Source organism: Sander lucioperca, chromosome 15 (genome assembly GCF_008315115.2).
Source record: "Sander lucioperca isolate FBNREF2018 chromosome 15, SLUC_FBN_1.2, whole genome shotgun sequence".
Classification (NCBI taxonomy): domain Eukaryota; kingdom Metazoa; phylum Chordata; class Actinopteri; order Perciformes; family Percidae; genus Sander; species Sander lucioperca.
Genome location: NC_050187.1, coordinates 14,867,818 through 14,893,469, shown reverse-complemented (window position 1 = coordinate 14,893,469; position 25,652 = coordinate 14,867,818). Strand labels below are relative to the sequence as shown.

At 40.4% G+C, this 25,652-nt stretch overlaps 1 protein-coding gene and 1 long non-coding RNA gene across 2 annotated transcripts; one reads left to right on the top strand and one right to left on the bottom strand.

Moving 5' to 3' along the window:
* The first annotated feature begins 1,315 nt into the window (after positions 1-1,315).
* Positions 1,316-24,660, top strand: LOC116051381. The gene is made up of 3 exons (XR_004105340.1): positions 1,316-1,326; positions 14,248-14,259; positions 24,546-24,660. It is a non-coding gene; the product is annotated as an uncharacterized LOC116051381 (long non-coding RNA).
* btbd3b (BTB (POZ) domain containing 3b) lies at positions 14,300-21,446 on the bottom strand. The gene is made up of 4 exons (XM_031301739.2): positions 20,462-21,446; positions 19,321-19,411; positions 17,348-17,466; positions 14,300-16,574 (listed from the first exon to the last, which is right to left on the bottom strand). Exons 1-4 carry the CDS (start codon positions 20,770-20,772, stop codon positions 15,542-15,544), a joined length of 1,554 nt encoding a protein of 517 aa, XP_031157599.1. The 5' UTR covers positions 20,773-21,446; the 3' UTR covers positions 14,300-15,541.
* Positions 24,661-25,652: the final 992 nt, after the last annotated feature.

Genomic DNA, 25,652 nt, shown 5'->3' with positions numbered 1-25,652 from the left:
CAAAACGTTTTTCTGTTATCTATCGTTTCACTGTGTGGGGAATTGGCAAATCGGCGCCCCCCCCCCTGCAGCTGCAGGCGCCCTGCTGGCACCCCCTACTTTCACAATGAAATGGACTAGTCCGTAGCGGTGCGGGCGCGAAAGATAAACACATGGTGACAGCAGAACTGGGAAGTACACAGAGACGGAGTAAGACAAGTCTAAACCTTTCTTTTATGGCAATGGTTTAAACGCGAAAATGAAACAAAGTTACCCAAGCGGCTCAAATAAAAGAAAAAAGCGAAAAGACATGTTTTGGGCAGTAGCAGGATCTTCATCAGCTCCCGTGGCTGATGATAGTGGTGGGGGTGGTGTCGGTGTCGACGGCAGTGGCAGTGGCAGTGGCAGTGGCATGCACAGTGAGGAGGAGACTCAGGAGGAGAGGGACAGAGATGAGGGAGTGAGGGTAGAACCTGCGGTAAGCACAACTCCCCTTAAAACACTTTGCCCCTTGATAAAACTGAGCCAAAAACTGAGTAGTAGACAAACTGTTGATGATAACACTACAACAATAAAAGACGTAGGCATGCTTTACTGTATGATTGCATTAGTAGCCTAGATAAATGTTGCACATCATGCAAACGTGTGTATGTATGTGTATGTATATATATATATATATATATATATATATATATATGGCACTTTTTTAAGTATTTAATGTGTCAACTCTCACTGATTCTTGCTTACGCATTACATGGTGTTAGTAGTTTTAAGGAGTAAGAGTTGCTATACATATTCAGGGAAGCGCAAGGACGGGTGGTATTTGTGATCTTATGTGGTGGGCCAGTCTGGGCCAAAATGCCAGGTCCGATTTTTGGTCCCAGTCCATCCCTGTCGATGACATCATTGATGATTTTGTGTCAAGGAAGGCCAGAGAGGTCAGGTTTTAGTTGTAGTTTGTGTTTTCTGTTCTTAGTGCTATAGTGTAATAATTAGATTCTCTTTAGTGTGTCTTCACATTTGTGTGATGAAGGATTTGTGCTATTTAGAATATTTCTATATTTTATTTGTATATTATTCTTAATATTTTATATTATTATTGTTATTACTCTCTGCTCTTGTTCATTTTTTATGATTGTATATATTTTTGGCACATTTATGTATAGTGTATATTTATTTTAAGTTCTCATTACCTATACTGTCATATTTTGTGCAGAATTGTGTTCATTGTCTTTTGGCAATGTTGGAGGTGGAGATTGTGCACCTTAAAAAGTGTGTTTCCTGTTGTAATTGCAATAGTTAAATAACTGGATTCTCTGAAGTGTGAAAAATTTGTGTTACACTTATGTTGTTATAATAAAAAAAAAAAATTCCTATGCGGATTTTCGGGCTTTCATACTACTCGCTACCGTAGTCGCTCTTAATGCTACGTCATCTTCTTATTGAGAATCATGCTGTGATCACGAAACATGCTTCCCATTGAAATACATTAGTTTAAAAAACATGCGAAATTTCGCTGAAAAAAAAAAAACGAACAGAAGTTCTTTTCTCAGGAGAACTTGGTGTAAATTGACACGCAATCGCAAGGTAATGTAAGTCAATGGAGGCCAAACGGCATTGATAAACACGCTAAAAAACGATTATGCTTCTTGATAACACGCCAATAATGGCATACGAATTGGCGTGTCATATATACGATACAATACTTATTATCAGTCTGTAATGTGATATTTATCTACATCATACTGTATGTTTATGCAAATCGCAACACTGTCTTGAGCAATGCAGTTGACTACAGTATATCTCCACATGTAGGCTTCTTGCCTCTGCTGCTTTTTCTACCAGAGGCTCTGACACGATTAGATATATTGAAAAGCAGACAGCCTATCTCATTCTCCTCTCACCACCTGAAAGGAAATTAATGTCACATCATTGAGATTGCCTCTTTTCATCCCATTTTGAAAATGCAATGAACTGCACTGGCCTTTGATTATCTTAAGGTGGTTTTATGCAAAAATGCATTTGATAGTTCAGACCATATTATGTGCATGATGCAAGTTTAGTGTACACATTTCTTGCTGCTGTGCGTCCAAGTTTCATGTAAGGCAGCCTGTGTGTCAGCTGACAGGGTGTTTCATTGTAACATGTGTAAGAGTGAGTGTGCTGACAGTGCTCTTAACCCTCTCATCAAAGCCCCAGTTTTCCTCTGAACCCCCTCCTCGCTCACACCTTTATGTGAGCATCAATCCCTGTTCAGCCCTGTACACTGCACCTAATTATGCCGAGGCCAGCATGAGAAGTAGAAGGAGCCTTCACTGTACGACTCTAACTCTGTCAAGAAGGAATAGGAAAAAAAGGGCAGATAATTAGGAATCTGGTCCGTTTTCCTTTTCCACTTTCACTCCTCTCCATCTCCCCCTGCTTCATCTGCATGTTTCAGAAGGTTTCTCCAATTACTGAGGCAGGACCCCCAACCGTTTCTCCATCCGCCGCCAAGGGGGAAAGTAGGAGTCTGTGTGAGGAGATGAGAAAATGGAAGGATTCTGAGAACAGTGCGACTTTGAATTAATGGTTTAAATTAGCAGTTCTACAGGATAGAGTAAAATTGAAGATGAGGGATTTCTGCTGTATAAAATTCCAGTGACTGTAAGAGAGCTTACCTTTTTCCTTGTTCTTAGTGCTGGTCTGATGCACATAGACAAACATGCTACAGTAGAGGGACCCCTCACATGCACTGTGCTCCTTAAAAAATGGCAGTGTGACGTCAACTAAAGCAAGAAATGTTGTGAATCAGTAGCCTTGAGGGAACATGTCATACATTCATGCAGGATTTACACTTCTTTGCATGCGTCATTGGCTTCTGTACCTCATGGATTATCAGTCATCAGTGAGGACAGCAGCCTTTGAATGGCAAAGCAGTAATATCAATCTTATTGAAATATTGACTGATTAGAGACATCTGAGTTTGTAACATCCACTGCAATATACATACATTGTAGATTACTACCACATGCACACATAGACATAGATGCGTGCAGTAAAACCACCCTCACACTCTATCTCATTTCTCAGTTTTGCAGAATCAGCTGTAGCAGAGGTGACAATATGATGGTGAAGGTGAAAATGACTGAAACCTGGCAGAGAGAGTGGACTGGTGTTTGGATTTACTGTCACCTTTTCACACTGATTAGAGTGGAGGTTAATGTTGTTCTGGGAGGAAAAAACATCATGAATACTAGCTCTACTAGTAAGCAGTACTGTCACTTCTGTATGAGGTAAGCAGGTCAAACTGGTTGACCACTGAATATTCATTTTTGAGCAGAATGCGAGAGTACAAATAGCACATTAACTGTAAAACTGAGGCTTTTAAGAACATAACATTGATAGCTATTATCATAGATTTTCCATCAGGCCTAATTTCTTCATTATTCCCCAGCTTGTACGGTGAGCATGGAAGCTCTAGATGACTGTGGCCTCTGCAGAGCTGCCACGTGAAACCCTTTCACTGTGCCGGAACAGAGAAAAGCAGTTTTAAAACAGCCAATTACTACACTCTAATAGTCCAGACTGCTTAAAATATCAGCTTTGATGGAAAAGGGCTCTTTGATGGAAAAGTTAGGTGTGCTTGTCTTAATAATAATAATGCATCCAGAGCAAGAATTATAGAGAAGATCATTTGTGACAGTAACTACAAGCATTATCTCCCATTTTCACCTGGAAAGGCATTGAATGAAGGACTTTTTTGCCCATGTCCGCTTTAGCTACTTTGACTGGATCTGGAGTCATTTTTTTCCCTGTTCAGTCGCCATCACTTTCCCCCTAAAATAGCAGACGACAGCAAAAACCTCTGTAGCCAATGTCCTCTTTCCTAGTTGGTCAGTATCAGCCTCTTCCTCGCTCTGCCTCTCACTTTCAGCAGAGATTAGGATGTATGAATTCATTGGGCTGGCTGTGGCTGTAGTAGTAGTATAAAATGAACACATGTGAGCTTTGCATCAAGCCATGTGTGCTACTCATGCACGGATACACTGTCACTTTATGTTGACCCCGTAATTCTCCATTGTCCATGATTTATAACTGAGAATTGCTACAAACCCCCCCCACACACACACACACACACACACACTCTGCATTCACATACAGAAACCAATGAGAGGCATGTCATAGCTTCTTATGAATAAAAATTGATAACATTATGGGGGCTTCATTTCAACCATGAAATGTTGCTGTCATTTCTACTTCTCGGAGCACCATGTATGCCACACCAGAGAAATATCCCCCAGATCCCATGAGAGAAATGTCATTCTCGCACGGCCATAAGTCCTGCAACATCCTCAGAATATGCAATCAGCCAGGGGGGCGGGGGTGGTGGTGGATGGGAACAAAATTGCTACAGGCAGACCTATTAAAAACATACTGCGGTCATGGGAGGAGTTAGTGTTGTAACAAGGTCAAAGCGAGGGCCAACCTAATTTACTCGAGCCAGTAATGTTGCCTAGAAATTATCTAGAATACTTACCTGACAATGTTGTGAGGTGAAAGCCTCTCCTAATGCATTAATAGCATGACATTACTAACTACTACATGACCTGTTATAAAACCAGTATGGATAGGGCCCTGCCAGGGATTTGACCCTTACAGAGAAACAGATTGGCAGAGTGACAACAGCATATGTGTTGGAGAGGGGGTTGGGGGGGGGGGGCAGAGAGACAGAGTTAGTTTTAGACAACACAACACAACAGATTAACAAAGCATCATATTAACCTTCAGGTGCATCTAATTGTTGGGAAATTGAATGCAGCTCTCAGTGAGGGGGGGATCAATATATCGAGCTTGCCAGGCTTACAACCTCTAATCCTGCAAATCTTCTTGAGGTCCTGAAGTGCTGTATTGAATATCAGAATGAGTCGGAGAGCACTGCTTAAGTATAATTTATGTAATGTGTCTGCCTTCTGTCCACATTCATTCCCACTAGTGCCCGGTGATTCTTTAAGATCAGTCAACCTTTCTCCCTTTAAGATATATTTAGCTGCAGTTTCCACTGAGTATGAGTTTAGATTACGGTCACATATCAAACATTAAAAATAATAATAATAATAATGATGGGTATCGTTAGGATTTTATCAATACCGATATTGATACTGATACTGCTTATCTTTTTTTGTTATTAACATTTTTTATTTTTATTTGTTATTTATTTTTAACACAACATACAGAACATACAATTTGCCTGCTTGGTTGTTTTGGGGAATGATTGTAAAGATTAACAAAGAATATGTTAACGGCATTTCCTCTCTAACTGGGACGTTTGGGACCGATTGGTGGGATTGCTGTGGACGAAGTACACACAGCGATACACTGGTCAGAGCAAATTATGTTTAACCATGTATCCAGCTAATTTAAATAGCTCACATTACTTCTATTGTGTGAACAATTAACTTTATTTAATATTGTATGTGGCGTTTTCTTTTATCCAGGTGCAAATGTTCCACCAAAACAAGTTCCTTTCCGAGACCGTTTTGCAGAGGCACCGTCGCTGCGTGCAGAGCTTAGCGCTGCCCAAGACCATTGCGATTGGTTGAAAGAAATGCAAACAACACGGAGCGTTTTTTTTCTCCTACCCCAGAATGTATGTGGTAGAGCCAGACCTTACTCCGCAGCATTGTGGAGATTGGGCTGGCAATGTGAGACTAGTCTTAAGGTGGACTAAGATGGTCCTTAGCAAAACTGGGAGGAGCAGTTGGTTTAATATAGTTTCCTAGCTGTTGAAAAACCGTCAGGAATCCTAGAATGCAAAGCTGAAAAAGCTTCTTTTTTTTTTTTTTTTAAAGCAGATTTGATTCTCTGAAAGACAGTTGAATTTGGAACATTGAAAACATTACACTGCAAACGTAAGAGTGAAGCCATTATTTTCTTATTTTATTTTTTTTTTAAATCTTATTTTTAAATGTTTGAATCCCATTTTTCAGTTTTAAAATCGTGGTTTACACTTTCAAAACTTAAGTTTAACATTTCAAATGTTTGTAGCCTTAATTTGATATGTAACATTAATTTAACCTCATAATTTAGGCTTTCTCTGCTGCTTGCCAAGACTATTGTATTCAGGGAATCTGGAATCTGTTCAAACCTTATCAGCCATCAGCTTAATCTAAATAGTCATGATAGACAGCTAGTTAATGAAACATCTGAAGCTATTGATCACAGTTGGTTCAGCCATAGACAAATCCAGTGTGGCACAGAGAAAGTGAAATATCTCCATTATCAGGAGCTGAGTAAAACCTGCACATACAGTATGCTCAACCTCCCACAATGTTTATCATGAAAACAAACTCTTCTTTGTTTAGATGCTGCATGAGCTGATATCAGAGGGGAATAACAAATGTACAGATTGTCTTACTTGCTACAGTTTTTCAAGTGCAGATCTGTTTCTTTTAATCAAATGATTTCTAATTTGTATATATCCAAACACATTTAGTATCTTTGAGCTTCTGAATTCACTGAGTCTTTGTCACTTATGCAGGGTGAGGCGCCCTAAAGCCTTATGTCTGTCCCTTTAATCACAGGTTACTGTGCCACTTGTCATCTGCAGTCAGGCCTGTTACTGATAGGCTTTACTTCAGGGCGCCTCTTTGTCTTTAGTGGCTCGATTAAATTAGAGTGACACCTGGCATGAATCCTCAGCTGTTATGGCCCTTCTATTCATCCCATCCCTTTTATCAGCATAATAGACCTCTGATGAAATATTACAAACCAACAGCTCCTTCTCAGTGCTTCACTGAACTGTGTAGGCTCGAAAGAAACAAGTCATTGTCATCATCACAGGCTTTAATGATATAGCAAATTAAAGGAATGTATTCAAATAGGTATGAATAACATCAGGAAATAGCAGTCCGTCTGCAATCCTTGCATATTAGAGTCATTGGATGAATTAGTTTTGAAATTACATGAGCACTCTAATCACATTAAATGTATGGTTAGTGACTCCTGCACACTTGTCATGTTGAGGTGGTGGTGGGTGGGGATATTTTTAACCTCTCAAAGGCAATGGTGGATATTGTGCAGAAGCTTCTATTCCTAGAAATTGAGGACTGTGTTGGAAAGACAGCCTACTTGTGGCGGTTCACAGTTACACTTTACCATATATAATGCATTGTGTGCGCCTTTGTTATGCAAAAGAGGCATGTTGAAAAGAATTTTATCATTGAGAAATGGAATTCCAGCTGCCCCTCCTCCTCCCCATGGTCATGAGTGCTGCTGGAGGTGCAGCGCTGCACACTGGAGGAAAATCCCCTCTACTCCAATCTTGTTGAGCTGACGTACATGGCCTTTTGATATTTCATGCGTCTCTTCTTTGCGTTGGAGGGATGGGCAGGGAGATGCTAAGGGGGCATGTCAAAACCTGTTTTGGAACTCATTCAGTTTTCTTGTAAACTGAGAATTCTGTGGCTGCAAAAACTACAGACTCTGTATTTTCAATGAACCCAGTGGTACTTGATAGAAGATATTAATTATTCACATAATATTATCTTTCTTACAGTATCAATGCACTTTTCATGACCTTGCACATTTTGAGCATATTTAACTATGTTATATTGTTCCACCTTCATTCACAAATGCTAATTCTGCAAGAATTGCAAGCAGTTGTATTTTAGCAGTGGTTTCTTGCAAATGTTCTGTTCTTGCTCTGCTTGCTTTAGTGCTGCTTTGGGTGACAACATAATAATTGAAAGCCTATGATGTCGGAATTAGATGTGCCACTGGTTGGTTGATATTACATCTCTCTGTTGACTCTTTATTGCCTTGGGGTGGTCAAGATCTTCTGCAATTTATCTGTCTGAGAATCCAAAGGATTCATCCTGTTTTGTTTTCTGTTTAGTTCTCTCAAGCATTGATAAATTATGCTCAATATGTCAATAGCAAATATGTCAATCCCAGCATTTATCATAGCAAAAATGTAAATCTCTCTTCTATGTTGTGGTTTACAAACATGATTATACACTTTGTTGTTATTCTACCTCTAATCCCACTGCAACCATCTACTAGATAAACATGACAGCATCACAGGTTCAGCGGAAATGCCACTGAAATGACATCTGCCCACACATTGACAATCATAGTGTTCATTCTCCTTTACAACCATGTGAAAAAACACATGAAGCATATATTCCACCTCCCCTGAATGAATAATGTTGATCCCACGCCTGTGTACATGTATGATTGCCTGCCAGTACAAACACACATTACTTACAGTCCTGCAGGCAGTGGGTCTGTTTGGGATGAGGCGCTTTAAATTAAGGTCTGATGCTCTCTTTATCTATTCATGCATAATTTCATTATTTTCATAGGACCTACTAAGCAGCTTTATTTATCGGAGCTGTCACCTGGCTTTCTTCTGTACAAAGCTTGTATAATACGTCAAGTTTAAGCTAGGCTGCCTGCGCAAGAATACAAAACACACCAAGTAAAACTCTGAAAACTTCCACAAAACACAGCACTTTTATTCATCTCATGTCCTGTGATTATTTCCAGCAGCTCAGCGAGAAATGCTTTGGTATCTCAAAGGGAAGCGGAAATAAGGGGAATGTAAGGCACGGTAAAGCTTAAATTGAGGCCATTATTGAGGGCAGCGAGGGAATAGTTTGGGGCTCGACTCAAAAAAGCATAGGCAGGAAGAGTTTTAGTTAGGTCAGGTGAACACTGATGGTAGCTCCTATAAATCTCTTGAAGGTTATATAAAGGTACAAAATACTGACCTACCAATTAGGCTAAATACAGGATCTGTCTTACATTTTGCTGGTAACGTGCAATCATTTGATGTTTCTGTGCATTGAAACCTTGACTGATTCAACATAAAGTAGTAACTTCTGACAACTTTGAAACTGGCTTTCTCTGACAGTTGAGGCAGCTGCAGCTAATTATCTTACTTAATGGTAGGATGAGAAAAGATTCTTTGCTTCACAAACATCAGATTCATATTCAGCTTGACAATTAGGCTGGGATCGTGCAGCTGCAATAATGTTGATGTGGACAGATATGGAAATGTGAAGCTGCTTTGTGAATGCAGGTGTATTACTCTCAATCCCTTTTTAATTGAACATAAAATCGCTACGTTATAACGAATTGTGCGACACATGCTTTTACAGTTTGCATTAGGACAGAATCACCTTGGTAATGTGTTTCTGAACGATGCTAATTGTATGGACGTTTAGATACAGTAAGTCCCTGTGGTAAGCAGGACATGAAAAAGGGCAGAGGAACAAGAGATAGCGCTCCACTTTTTAAATTAGGCCACAAAAGCAGGCTGGTAGAGCTCAGTTGGATTTCAAAGAACTTGGGCGCAATATCACTCTACTGTGGATGTTATTTTACTTCGTGCCATAATTCAGACAGAAATTGCCAGTGTGGGAAATGCGGTCATTTTAAGGTTACATTGAGAGAAAATATAGTCTGGCTATCACCAGACCAAGCTCAGTGTTTTAAGATGAACATTAGTCTGGGGAGTCTGATCTGTATTTTCTACTGCACAACGGGCATAGTTCAAATGACTCTGTACGCAATTGGATAGTCCTTTAACCAATCAGACCAACGATCTGGGTGACGTAGCAGCGACAGCGGCATCAACGGGTTGCTGCACTTCGGTGGCCGAATGTAAACAGGAAGCTGCTTGGTCGCTTCTCTATCGTCATCATGTTAAACCTGCCAATAGTGCGCCAGGTGGATAAGCCAGTTTGTGATTGGTCCCCGCAAAATTGTAACGGAAGCAGGATAGATAAACGTACAGGTTTCCAGCCTGAGCTGCAGGGCGAAATCAAATCGCCGGCAGATCGGGCTGGCATTGAAAATAGGCATTCAGCAAATAAAATTCACCCTTGGAAATGTGTATTCAAGGACAGGAATTGCTTTTCTTGCTTTAGCACTGTTACATTGTGCTGACTCCTAGTCTAGTTGATATTTCTGATTTGTTTGACAAAAGAAATGCCTTCTTCCCAGTATAATGTCTCTGTTGATTACCAGACTCCCTGCTGCCAAGTGATAAGATCCTAAAGCAGATAAAGACCGAATGTGAGAAATAGCAGTTAAAGCATTATTCTGGCAATAACTATACAGCGCAATTTTATTCATATTTACAAATGCAAATCATGAATGCAATCATGTAAAATCTGCCACTTCACATTTTCTTTGTGCTTAAATAATTAAACTGGAAAACCAGATTTTCCTATGTTCCTGTTTTGAATGAACGCTCACAAAGCTAGACTCCTGTGCCTCTCTGTGCTCTTTCTCCATCTCTGAATCACTCCACAACACATTAAAACACATTAGCCCTCCCTGATACAGCTCACAGAGAGAGAGGGAGAGAGTGAGAGCATGTGTACAAGTGAATCAGTGCTGTTTGTTGTACTGTTTCGGGCTCGAGCTGTTTCAAGTAGCTTATTCAAGAGAGCCGCAGATCATGTTTAGTAAGCTCACCCTCATTATATCAGACCCTGGGGAGAAAAGGGCCCTCTCGCCCCATACTATCAAAGCCATGGAGCTGCCTTAGAGGACATTCTTCAGTATGAATAGAGGCTCGAGAGTACATACAAAAAGTAGCATGCTCAGCCCTCATCACCTCTCTCAGTGGGAAGCTGCCAACATTCAAGGTTTTGATCAAGCCTTGCCATAATGGCTGTGGGTGACAGGTATACGATACCATGGTTGTGGGAATAAATAGCTTGATTAGCATAATGCATCACCAACAAATTCAGCATTCAGTGCGCGTGAATGAACTACTTTTTGCCTGAGTGCAGCATTCATATACCTTCTGGGATCGTATTTCATAGGACAAACACACAATTATGTAAACAGGGTATTTACCTCTGCACCATTGGAAGGTAATATAATAGAGTATACTTCCAGTGTGTGCCTGATACCCTGTCACTATGTTTTGGCTGATTTGAATAGGCCCTGCAGCTCCAATTGTCCACCAAAAGCGTATTTCCACTCTTTTCAGCAATCATAATTCACCTGATACAGGGAACGCTTACCTCCAGAAATCCCAGCCATATTGATCCATCTGGAGCGACATATAAACAGACTAATCTAACATAAAAGCTGGCCTTTCAATGCCCTGGCCTGTTGAAACGATTTAGCTATGCCTGATAGCAATGAATAAATAAGTAAATAGATAAATGAGACACACAATCGCAGACTCGATCCTGCAGTGCATCCCGACAGCATGACTGGAGGCACCAGCTCTGAGATAGGAGATTATTTGGAATAATATCCCTTGCATTTTGCAGGTCTTTGTCACCACAGGGTTGGACATGAGGAGGACAAAGAAGTGAATTTGGCTATCATCAGTCAAACTCCTGCTTTCTAACTGCTTCCACCCACACCTTGAATCTGAACTTTGTGACCTATTGCAATTTTAACATGTGATTAATTGCCACTTAGACTGTCCACTAATAATCTATGTGATAATTGTAAAGGGAATGAGCTCTTTACCTGAATACTAGTCAGACCAGACTTGCCACTTACCTCTGTCTCCCTCTTTCCATTCTCCTCTCACCCCCTGCCTTGTTCCTGCTTGACTGGCTGCCAGTAGGTTGAGGTTAGCGCAATAAGGGTAGTGGGGGGCTCAGATACCCTTACATCTGTCAGGATTACAGCAATTCATTGTAACCTTCAGCAGCCCTTGCCAGATGCTCTCATAACACTTACTGGGCAGTTTTTGCACTTGGAATGCACCAGTATACTATGTTGTACAGATTCATGTACACCTTTAGAGAAAACATATGTTAAAAGGGAACGTAGTAGAAAAGGGCTTTGAGATTTGTTGAATTTAAAAAAAAACGATTTTTAAATAATTTTCTTTGATGAATTCTTTAAACCCACAGCTGTGTTTCCCTCCTCTCTTTGGCCATTATTAATTCATTGACATTTTGCAAGGATGGAAATTGTTGGGATGTTGAGGAGTGGATATGTGATTGCCTGCAGTGAACAGACCGATGTTTGATATGGTAAAACAACAGAATGTGGTTCCTCTCACCATTTTCTTTTCCTTTGAGTGGTATTTTTTGCAGTTAGGTTAATTTAGACATTTCTGTCCTGTTTAACCCCGCACCACATTAATATGCCCAGTAGTCAGTGATGTGATTGTTTGTGCAGCATGTCAACCACAGAGTAAGGAAATAACACCATCCCTCCTAAGATACAAAAAGGACCTTTTGGTTCTGTTCACAGACTTGTCTGTACTTGGAACAGTCAATCTTAGAGCATTAAGAATGTTGATCAGTGGTAATCCACATTCCTCCCTCAAGTCCGACTGAATCTTTTCATCCTTAATTCGTATTGAACAGTAATTAAACCCTCAATGAGACTTTCCTGGGCAATATGTGCCCAGTCTGTCAGTATCCAACAACTCTGTGTTCCCTTTTCCCTTCCCCCGCTAAACCCTAAATTTATTCCAAAGCTTGTCTATGGTATGTACAGAACTCAGTCACATTCATGATTACTGATGAGTAGTACATGTCATCTTCCTCTATACTCCGAAAAACAGATGTAAGACTGTAAACACTTTGAATTATGTATTAAAATTTCAGTGGTAAAATCAAACAGGATGCCAGCACTGTATATGTAAGTGAGTAATCCTAAAATATTATATCACTATACTGACTTCCTCATCAGTAATACATGGTATGTCCTATACATGCATTTTATTCTTAGCCCTGTCAGAAAATAATTACATTTATTCATATAATTAAACTGGTTTACCACAATAATTGTCACCTCTCATAAAATAAAGAATACTGCGTTTTCACTAAATATAGCCTATCACATAGTGAGTCTAAAATGGATTTATATTTTAAAGGGTAATAGCAAGTGATTAGAGTTGCCAACAGAACTGCTGATTGAGGTCTTGCTATTGATCCAACAGTTGTTTTTATGCTCCATGAAGAACAGAGCTGTTTCCGTCACAGCTCTGGCAGTGAGCTGGTAGCCTCTGGCAACACTCCTGCCTTCTGAGCTGACTGTGACCAACACCAACAAATGTCAGGTCTATAGGCTTGAGTGGCAGTTGTTTTTCGGGAAAACAAAATGAGGAAAGGTCTTTTGTTTTCGCTACAGAGATGACACAAATGCTTCTTACACAGCTTACTCTCACTGTATCACTATAAACTGTACCTAAATTGTAATGCTGCTGCCATAGACCAGCTACATTTGCAAAATGGAACTAAGTGTGTCTCTGTGTGTCTGTTGAAAGCAGGCCTGCTTGTGACTCCTGGCACATTCTAGTCCCCCGCCGCCTCCAGTGCAATTAATGATCTTGCTTACAACATTAGCGCCACAATCATGAAAAATCGCACAGAAGCACCAAGTCCCCTAACATATTGAGCTTGATTCATCAAGGGCTTCATGCTCTTTGGCGATGTCAAACTTGGTCTCAGCGTTATTGAGTGCCTTTGTAATCAAGTACCTGCCATAAGCTCCCAGGAGTGATTATCTTTTTGAACATAGACTACTGTTCACAAAGAGATATGATATATGATTCGTCTTGAGATTCAATTAATGACTCATCTTATTTTGAGTTTTACTGCATACTGTATAAGGCACTCAGAAAAAGTGAAATATAAAGTGTCTTTGTTAATCCATTGCATTGTCAGTGCTTCAGCAATTGTATTTGTGATTGGAACTTTGCACTTCATCTACAACACAAATGTGCCATTTCAAGAGTGTTTGAAAGACAAAGATACGAACAGGAGTAGAAATCCTCTTTTGAGACTTGCTGTCCTTTGTTTTTATCAGCACTTGCAGACAGACACATAAGATTGACCGTGGGTCAAACAGCTAGTGGGGTATGCAGGGAATTCCACATTTTTGAGGTTTAAGACGTTCAAGATTGTAATTTTGTTCCCTCTCTATCTCTTGAAACTTGAAAACAAGCTTGCCATGTCAAGGAGACATTCTTTATGACTGCAGTCTGTAAAAAATTAAGGCTGTAGAGGTTGTTTGCCATGCTGTCAATGACTTCAGACCTTTGCAGAAGTGATTGCACATCAAAAAGCCATACTTTATAGTTGTAGCCTATTAAAATTCTAATTAAGGAGGGGGAGGTATAATGTTGTTTAGTTCAGTGGGATGCAGAATAGAGTTGGAGTTTGACAGACAAAAAGCAGGGTGTATAAGTGGCATGAAGACAGGGATCATCAATCATCAGACAGCTCTCCTTGGCACTGTAAATCACTGCAGTGCCGAAGGGCATCATCTGTCCCCATCTCCTAATTTCAGACAAAATGTGAAGTTCTAATGCTTATTACAGATGGGATCAACAACCAGACTGTACCATTTGTTTTGTTTATTTGCATCATCAACAATCATACACATTCGTTGGTCTCCCAGCACTGTAGCACGTATACACAGGACATGAACACCAGTTTGCCCATCCACTGTCATCAGCAGATAAGCCTTTGGATGTTTATCCTACACCAGAAAAAAATATCCAGTAGCACAGTAAAGCAAAAATAATCTGCCTCAATAAAAAAACACAAGCAAAACAAAATAAACAATTTGATTACAAACCAACATCAGTGCAATTCTGTAGCATATACAGTATGCAAGTACTGATACTGTATAATCACATATCACATTGGGAGGGAGTGCTCAACAGTTGACAGTTTTTAACAAAGAGAAGTAAAAGTCCATAAGATAAACAGTTGCTAACACTGAATCAATCATTGATCTTTTTGCTGTAAACAAAACCAAGGCGCCAAAACAATTAGTAGTACACGTTAGCTGAAAAGTACTGCAATGTAGATTAAACCAAACAAGTCTTCCACTCTACTGTGTAGTGGTGAACGTTGATCACTTTAAGTAAAATTTCACTGTAAACATGATGACACATATCTAAATGAAACTTCACTAGAGTGACTGAGATGAGTGTAGGTGCAGAGCAACATGCTACAGTCAGAGAGAGATGCTGTATGGGTTATGTGTCTCATTATATCTAGTGCCCCCTAATCTAAGACCCCTCAAGCCCTCTCTAAGTGCCCTGTTACTAGATTCAAAGTATCAAAAATCTGCAGAGTCAATTGAAACCACTCAAATACAAATGCCTAATGAACTTGTATGTTGGTATTGAGTATCATACAGCCTTTTTTCACACAAGTATTGCTATATACTGTATGTGCATTCTATGCAAGCATAGAAATAATACACATACTATAGCATATTAATTATATATATAATTATATGTATATTTGTCATCATATACATTTCAGAATTTACATATATGCATATATACATGCACATCTAGTGCAAGATATTTGTAATCTTTCTGGACTTTTGTTCATCTACGTATGTGGACAATCCAACATCTTAAGACATCTACCTGATCCTACTCAAGTGGACCAATTACTGAAATCAAAAACACACAAGACCCTATCGCATGTCTGAAGTAAGATTTTTTTTTTTTTTGCACAATAGTGACAAAAATAAATACCAGAAAGTGACACTATGCACAAAGTGATGTTTTACTATATTCCATAAGTGCACTGAAAATCTGTCAGTGTGTGCACATGGGTTGTCAAGCGTAGAAGATGAGCTCAGGAATCTGTCCCCCCTGAACCCCCGTGCCATTAGTGCTGTCCGAGGAGCACTGAAACTGAAATGTCACTTTCCCACACTGCACCTCTGTCATCCCTTCCTGTCCAAAGTAGCTGAGCTCATTCCCATCCAGGACCACACTGGCAGTGTAGAAGGTATCAGGCTCGATCTGAACTGGATACTCAAACCATGCTGGGAAGGTGTTGCTGGAACCATCAGAGAAGTATTTGCTGAGGTTTTGTCCCAACAGTACTCCTTGACGTTTCAACTCAATCTTGGCACTGTACTCTGCTGAGCCACAGCTGGATCCATACAGTCCAAACCCAGCAATGAAAACTCTTTTATCCACTGCAAACTGTATACTGTCACAGCGGCCCCTGTAGCGCCACTGATTGCTTCGGTAGGCACAGGACTGGAATCTGTGGCAGCGCTGGGGTGTTAGGCCCTTCCTAGGCATGCTGACAAACTGTAGCTCAGGTTTCTTGGCTGCCGTGTACCACAGGAAGATGTCATTGGTCTCATTAAGCGTCAACACGCCCGACTGGGCTGCTCCATTGGCAAAATCATCCAGGGCCATCGTAGGGATACGTATCAGGAACATGGCCTTACCCAAAACCTTACGCCTGTTGTCAGTCGACGAGGTAAGGTCCTGTCTCTGGCACTCAGCCTCAGCCCAGTTGAGTGCCGCCTCAAACACCACTATCTCTTTAGCATTGAGTGTCTCTCGCTGTAGGATACTCTCCAGGGTCTGGGCGTCGATGTCACAGAAGCCCTCTGAGCGTAACGCCAGCTCGGCCTGGGCATCAATCACCTCCCAGCAGCGCTGTGTCAGCTCCGGCTCCTCGAACAGGCAGCTCTGGGAGAGTAACACACAGGCATTCTTGGCACTCAGGCTGGTCTCCAGGAAGTTGACGCAGGCACGTGCCAGGTGAGGTACAATGTATTTCTTGGCAGCATAAAGAGTGGCTAACACTGTGTCAGCACTCAGGTCAATCTCATCACAGTAAATGTACCTGTTGACATAAAATGTGACTTTCTCAGCTTTATAGACAACAGACCAAACACCACAGAAATGACATACAATACGACATGATGTAAACATGTTTAAGAAGATAATTATATAATAAAAACAGAGGAGAGGTTATGATAAATATAACAAAGATAACTTCATTTGAAGTTTTTAGTTTAGAAAAACTTCTTTTTAGATTATGATTGAAACAGACTGATTTAACAATATTGTACAGTAAGCAATAGCGTTGCTGTATCTGTTCATATTCATGTTGGAAAACAATTAAATTAGATTCTTAAGAGAGTGAAATCACTGTGCAAACTAATCAAACCTGCCAACAAAATAGTATTCCTCCTACACTCTCATCTACCACCTACTGTAGCTAACCTGCGAGGACATGGCAAAAAAAAATTCTGAAATAAAAGCAATGGAGGAACAGCCAGAAGGATGGCTGGAGTGATTTAGTGTGAGAAGTAGAAAGTAGAATAAAATGAATTATATGAAAATAGACAGGTATAGATTCTATCTCTAAGATAGAGGAAGAAATACTTCATTTCATTTGTCTGGCAGTGTAAGTGCGAAACAGGTTTATCCAAGATGTGCCAGAGATAGGTATACAGTATAAACTGGTTTCATCAAACCTTGCTTTTTTCCACTAACATCAAATTAAAATAGCAGTTATGTACATAAAGATGACACTATTTGTTCAAAGATCATTGTAGAAAACACACATGAACAGGGCCAGTTGAAGTAAGTTAAGACAGGGAGAATTCTTACTTCAGCATTGCCAGAAATGCTGCTGGTTCCACATCTGGAATATGGATTTCATCCGTGTTCTCAGCCAGTTCACCATAGAACATGGCATGGAACACTGAGCTGCCCACAGCCAAAACATACTGTTGGAGGAAGAAGAGAAAACAAAGTGATAGAGTTAAAAGAGAAATGAAAACATGCCGTAGTTCATCTGGGATTTCACTGGAAACCACATGACATGTAGTAGCATTCGGTGAAAGGAGAACGATTATTTGAAATGAGAATTGTACTAAATCCAATTAGTTCACATGTAGCTCTTACTGTACATAAAAACACACAAATCTCTTTGTGGATATTAAACAATGCCTCAATTCTAATCACTGGAGAGACTGAACGTGTTGAGTTTCTCACATACTGTAATGAGCAGAGCTCAGCCAGTTACTGTTTCCCCTGAGGACAGGAAGGCAGATTTCTAATGAACAAGATTGCCTCTGATTTAAAAAAAAAAACAAAACAGGGAATCTTAATAACACAACTGAACAGAGTGCAGCAAAAGTTCAATTTACTGAAATTAATGACTTATCTGAACTTATGATGAAATCCGATGCAACACAATGCTACTAATAATTCCAGCGATAAGCACTGTATACAAGGCTATGAATTCTGTTATTATACTCAAGGACTGTACTTTAGTGTGTGTGTGTGTGTGTGTGTGTGTGTGTGGTATACATTTTCTAAAAAAAGGCACACAGATTGTCTCTTAAAATTGCAGTGAACCCAATCTAAAATAGACCTTGGAAATAATGTTTTTCGAAAACCATGCTGTTATTGTTACACACAGAAATTCATTAAAGGACGAGTATATACAGTAAATACTGCGTATTAGTATAAGATTAGTCCCACCTCTTGACCCATTGGATTTTACAGATGTTCACATACGTAAATCCCTCCTTTTAGCTGCTAGCAGCATCTTCCATCTTGTAAGGATATAACTTTGGAAATGAAATCATAATGCACATCTGAGTTCCTGCCAAATGGACACAATAAACATCGCTGCGCTGAACATCATTATATCCCAATGGCATAATGTCTCAGCATAAAGTGCAGTCAAGTCATCCTCAATGTCCTTCCATAACTGCTTTCTATAAAGAAGAAGTGCACTGCAGCTACCAATCATAGATAATACATTTGGGTCCCATATAAAAGAACTACAAAAGATGACCCATGCAGGGCTCTTCTGACAGTGTAGATGTGGAATGGGAAGCCAAAGCCAAATTAATGGCTGCAAAATCACTTACCAGATTTAATGTGAGTGTTATAATCAACAGAGTAGACATTATGATGTGCCTTTAGATGAGGCACATGGTCTCTCCAACTATAAACCTTAATTATGTATGTGAACATCTTGGAAAAAGCAAAGAAGCATGTGGACCTGCATATTACCACTGGCATAAACAGGATAAATATGGGCCCAATTATAATAATCATGGCTATTTATAGTAGATTCATTGTGCTGTCAATCCAGAATTCAAAAGCTAATCAAGTTAATTATTACAAAAGTAAACTAGGATGTGAGATGCAGAGTTGAATGCATCTTACTCTATGCCTTATCATTGTAACTGTGTGCTGTTGGGTGTGTTTGATTAAAAGTTGAGTAATTGCAGAGCTGTCTCTGAAAAGGTGAGCTAAAGCAGAGACAAAGGTGATCCATTCTGTGTGAGATGACTGCTAAAGAGGGTATCCCTTCCTCCTTTGCTCACTCTGTGCCTCTAGCTGTCAGCCTCATTTACATAAATAATTGAGGACTGTCTAGAAAAGACACATGGTGCGGAAGTGAGAGTGGAGCACAAAGGATTTCACTTCCAGTACTGCTGGCAATGAGGAAGATTATTTTTATGCTGATACGACATGAACAACACTAGGCCAGGCTTGCTGATTGCTTGTTTGATCATTTCCTCCCTGCTAACCGTGACTTTACTGGTTGATGAAATTCTTACTCGGTGTCCTGGCAGCCGCTGGGTCTTTCCAGGCTGACCCACCACAAAGTGAACATCTGCCATCAGCTCATTGTTGAACATAACTGAATTTCTAAAAAGAGAAAGACATAAAAAACACCGGAGAAAATTAATTTGACATATTTTACCCTGTACATTTGTTTTAGAAGAGGAGAAAAAGCTTAACTTTAAAATATTAGGGTTAGATTAAAGGAAAACCAATGCACATAAACAACAATTATATGTTATGTGAATAATAAATAAACTAATTAGTCTTTGCCAGAAGTTCAAACTAAAATCGTAAATTACATGTATATTTATCTTTTCTAAGACAAGAATTGTATGATTGAATAAAGTGTCCCAATTGCTTTCGGACAACACTTACATTTCATTGAATTAAAAGTCTTACATAGCACACTTAAAACACACTTAAACTCTTTACATCTACATAAAAACAGGCAAACAAGACAATGAACGGAATGGAAAATCCCCACTGTGAAAGAATGGGACCAACAATAAAAGTGCGTTCATATATTATTGAATAGTGGAAAATGTCACAGGGGTGGGTAAACAGCCTCATGAATTTCTGGAGAGACAACAAAGCCAGGTTGGAAAGCCCACATTTTGCTCTGGACAGCTGTGGTCTTTTACTGATAGGCCAAGGTAAATATTTTGCTTTTAGTACAGAGCAGCCTCTGCCTGTTGTGCATATCAAACGCACCCGGTGGCTGTCCACCCTCTGTTATGTCAAAGCGGCAAAGTATGCAGGAGCAGGAGAGGGTGTAAACACTGATACCCCCAGCAGATTGAGGGCAGGGCAGAGGGAACACCCAGCCATACTCTCTCACACACACACACACACACACACACACACACACACACACACACACACACACAGACCTCAGTAAACAAGAGTAATTACCTTACTTGTGTTTTGGGATACATTTATTTATGTAATGGAGGTTCCGTTTAGAAAACTGGCAGGAAAAATGCAGTGGAACATGCAGCTCTCATCTATTTAACTTTATTAAAATATTAAATAAAAAATTCAGATTCTTCTTCCCTGAATGTACTGTTGATGAAAACTGTTGGGAGAAGCAGTAATGGTTCCTGGTTCAGAAGGAGGCTTGCTGGTTGTACCTACCTTTCTCTTATAGTGGAGTAGAGTCCTTGCCAGTTACAGTTCTGTATGGTGTTGTTGTTGTTGAGGTTCTGCTGCTGGTACTGTTGGACTGTGGTGGTGGATGCCGGCTTTTTGGTGGGAAAAATATCCGCTGCCATCTTCTTCTTCTTCTTGCTCCTCAGAGTGATTATCTCATAACAGACAGGGGGCAGCTTGGGGCTGCCACTAGCATTCGCTTTCTTGGAGCTTTTACTCGACTTGCTTTTCACGGACTCTGGAAGCATTAAGAAGAAAGTCAGACATTTCATGTTCCTTCCCTTGGCATCGACCATGAGTGTTATTAACTGCCGAGCAGTGGGATTGCACGAAGAGAAGACATTCACCAGGAGCCAGCAGGTGTAAGGGAAGACCGAGGGGGACAGAAGAGACTTGAGCTGTACTCAGCAGTGTAGTAATCAGAGTTCCTGTACGAGGCTTCTCCTTTCAGGGAACTAACAGGACAACTCTCTTTTTTTGCCCTTTTTCTTCACTCATCTGAAGACTCTGAATGTGATCCAAAGGCACTTTTCCTGAGTGAAGTTTGATCTGCTGACGGAGAGGCTCTCGGGGTTCCCATCCCTGCTTGTCCAGAGTGATGAGTTCAGCTCTAAATCACTTCTTTCTCTCTTCTGCTCCCTTGCGTCTCTCACTCACTGCTTTGCTAAGGGTTGGCCTGACAGCCCCAGATTTAGTACAGCTGCAGTGGTCCTCAGGCAGGCAGCAGTGTTTACTCAATTCCTTTTATTTCCCACTCTTACTCCGTCTGTGCTTCTCTTCTTTTTTCAGTCTCTCTTCATCTGTGGGTCTACCCTTTTCTCTCCAACACTTGTTCTTTTTTCCCCTCTCTCTCCTCCATGGAGCACAGTCATCTGCAGGACGCTGTAGCCGTGGATGGTGTGCAGCTCTGCTCAGCCACTCGTTCTGCTGACTACAGAGGTTGAATGGGAGAGCGCAGAGGAGATGGAGAGCCCCCCTCTCCGCCGGTCACAGCACAGTACACGGCTCTCTCTGTAGCTCAGCCAATGACAGCGCACAGCATTTATGATTGGCTAATGCAGCCTAGTGCAGCACAGACTTGAATATGCAATAGTCAACGTCTCAATTAAAGTGACAGCCATGCCCCATAACAATGATATATTGATCTACAGTTGTGCTTCCTGTGTTTGCTTTACCTGGAGCCACAGCATTCAGTCTGCACTACAGTAAATATAGACTCCATTTTATATTTTAAAAGGGCAATGCAAATTTACATGCTCTTTTTAAGGGCATATTTTGCTTAATTCATGCATCCTCTGACAGTCATACTTCTTTTTTTAATGAGCTTTTTCATAAATACATACAATAAATACATACATACATTGGTCTTTGTTGCTTTGATTGAAGTTATAACCTCTAAACAGTGCAAGACCTTTTTAGATGCAAGTCCACATAGGATTTATAAACACAACATTCATGTGAAAAATAGACGTCATACACAAGCTATACTTGTACTACTAGAATTTGATAATGTAGCAAATAGCAGCGTGCTTATATTCCTGTATCTTTAAATATTTTAGATTTGAATGAATGTCTAGTCTTTTTTTTCTCATTTTAAATATGTGAAATCGCTATGAAATCGCTGTGAAATACCAGAGACTTTCTTTTAAAAAGCCAACTGCTTCCCAACCAAGAATGTGTGCTTGTGCTTAAGCTTTCTTGTTAAGTCATCGCTTCAGGAGAATACATGGGGATATAAATGTAATGCACTCTTTGCACAATGTATAATGCATACTGTTCCTTTGCTCTTCTTGTCTAGTTGGGCCTCTGCACAGTGGGTATTCTATTTAAAGCGCTGGGCTGATTTAGCTTTTTGGTGGTGTAAAATTTTGTCATATTCACTGTAACACTGTAATAATAATAATTTAATTCGATTTTTTTTTTACTTTTATGGCACCTCGGTTTTTCTACTGCTATTATGTACATAGCATTAATAACAGTATTGTCTTAAGCAGCACTATTACTACTAATATTAGGGTTCATTTGCATATTGTAGTTAGTAAGAGTGAAAATCAAACTGACAAAAAGAGCAGGATGAGGTGAATACATTTAATTGAGGATGTCTTCCTTAAACCACTGTCACAATATAGATTTTTCCATAAACCCTAATTAACTGTCTTAGTGTTTGCTGCGCTGAGGAGCGTTAGCCCACTAAGCCCCCTTGTATAGTGTGTGCTGGAGAACAGAGACATTTGCTATGGCAACATGGAGCCAGCATTACAGGGCACCATACTTTTAAATTGCTGGCCACTAGAGAGGTTACCTTGGTAACCACATCCACAAGCAACAGCAGGACAGAAATGTAGTACACAGACATAAAAACAATGATGGTAGTAAAGGAAAGGTCCTAATATGATTCTGCATCTTTTGACTTAAGAAGGAACCTTAACTTATATATAAATATGTGCTGTGATTATTCCACAGCAATCCAGTGTTATTTGTTACAATCAGCAACCTTAATAACTGGTGACAGAATACACATGTTAAACTAACAGATTTGTGATTTATCTGGCATCCTTGTCTAGCAGCCTATATGATAAATAGGATATCGTTATATATCAACCTAAATGGCTTCCTGCTTTCTTTAATTGCATTTTCTCTCCATTCATCAGCAGAAAATGTAATCGTGTTATTCACACATTCAGAGCTCGGAGTGAGAGGAGGAAGTAGTGATGGTGTTGTCACAGCGTCAACATCACCTTTGTCTCACACTTTGTCATCACATAATCACACATTTTTACAGAAAATGAAAACACTAGCATGACTGTAGTAGCATGGCAATCAGCATTGGGGTCGGCAAAGGCCGTTAGTCCTTAGTTAATCCTTGATGCTGAAATAATGTAGAAATGAACACAAACACTGACATAAGTATTCACTAAAAGCAATGTTAACCATTGAGATATAGTTCTGAACATATCTCAACTGTCATTCTTTTATGATTTTGAGATAATAGCACTAAAACTGTGAACTTGTAAAGCTACAATAGAAGATCATTTTATTTTCTGACGCAAGTTTAAACATTTTCGACGCATTTCAGTGCCTGGCAGTACGCCAGCATCTGGATATTAACTTCAAAAGGTGAAGTTAAAAAGCAGCAGAATTCCAGCTGTGCCTTTGTTGATTGCTTCTTGATGACAGTACTCAGTCCAAACCTTTATCTTCAAAGTAGGTATACCAAGACACCTTCATCTTTTAAGAATTAACTACAGCCAGGGGGGGAATACATACAAGCCAGTAAAGGTAGAAAAAGTAGAAATAGTCTGGCACCTTAAACGGAGAATACTTGGGTAAATAAGGTTTCTTTCTGTTAATTTCTACTGTACTGTAAGACATCAATTTGTAATTCAAACAATAAATGGAAGCACTGGGTAGTAGTTTTTCCAGTGTAAAAAGCTATATTAGTGTTTAGAGGTGCAATCTTAATGGAGTTTGGTAGAAAGAGCCCCGGAAAAATTCTCCAAAACCCATTGAATGCAGCGCGCTTTAGTTGTGGCGCGGAAGTGACTGCTTGCCGTTGTGAGTTTGAGCCGAGAGATGCACCAGTAAGTGTGTGTGACAGAACTCTTCTGCAGAGAGACACCTGCTGAGAGGCTTGGCTGAGAACAGCAGAGGAGAGAGGAGGCTGGGAAATGAACTGTGATGCATGCCTGGCACATGGAGGCAGGGACAGGATCCAGCAGCTTGTCCAGTGTTCACCCCCACCCCCACAGCCGCCTGCCCTCTCTGCCACCACCGATAAAGCAGGCAAGGGCACCTGACAGGTGGAAGGGGTGGAAGTGTTGGCGTCTGCCCAGAGACGGGGCTTAGAACTCCTGATAAAGAGAACTGTTAGTCAGCGGGGTCTGAGAGGGAGCCGGCAGTCATGCACAAGAACAGTGTGAAGCTTGTCTGTGTATGCATGCGAGCGTGTATGTGTGAAGTGTCCATATGCAAGCTAGTGTGTGTTTTTGAAACGGAAACTTGTGGTTTATTCAAACTCTCTTTCTGACACTGCACTCTTTCTTTATTTTTATTTTCTGCTTGTTCACAGACCATAGCCTCTTTCTGACCAAGTAGTTAAAGGAACGTAGTTATAGGAACACTCCACTTCTAAACAGTTCTACTAACTGCTCTCCCCCAAAACCGGTTTTAGCCATTTGCATTCGCACTGGCCATGTGGCCATAGGAAATGGTAGGAGGGGTAAGGGAATGACGCAAGCATGGCAACGGTCTTTATAGCATCGTCACTTGACTTTAGCGCCACATACAACAACAAACCAGCATGGAGGAGGCCATCGGAATGTTCGTGCCTTGCCGGGATCCTCATAACGGAGTTAGAACGGCGGCGTTTAAAGAGTAGGCTGGAGTACTTAACAGAAAAACACAGAATACAAATGCTCCAGCGTAACATTATCCTAATTAATATGATGGAAGAAGATAGAAGAGCAGAGCGCAACAGGCAAACAAAACAACGGGTAAGTTTAACTAGCATTAACAATTAGCTGGTTGAATGCGTGATGTTTGTCTTATGAGTTAGCATACGTAGGCGAATTGCAACAGACAGTGAAGAATATGTATTGTTTGTGTTTCAGACATTGCTAGGTCACTAAGGGTTCCGATGCGGAAAAGGGAAAAGACCCTGCCCTGAAGTAGGAGCTGAAAGAGTTACAGGAACTGCGGTCAGAGGAAATTAATAATCCCCAAATTGGTCCAGTCGGAACACGAGAAAAAAAGGGTTCTAGGAACGTTATGTTCTAGGAACTGCAAAAATCCCTCCCGTCGGAAAGGACAGCGTAAATTCAGCCAAGCGTCTCGGATTTCCAAAAAATTTGAATAACAAGTTTAAACGATCCAAATTTATTCCGAAAAAACAACAATTTCTTGGCAAACAAATAGCCTAACACTTTAACCGACCAGAGACGACAACAACACCATAGATCAGATGATAGCCTCTCCTTCGGCTCACAATCAATATGTCACTGTCACAAGATGTAGAGGGGTAATTTTAAGCACAGAGAAGCCAGAGACTGTAGGAGGACTGCAAGAGCCACCAACTCCTGGAATACATGCAAAAGAGCAACCGTTAACAATGGCTTTTTCCACACATGCAGTATCTATCCATCCATCCATCTAATCTTGCAGCCGTATGTATGTTTGC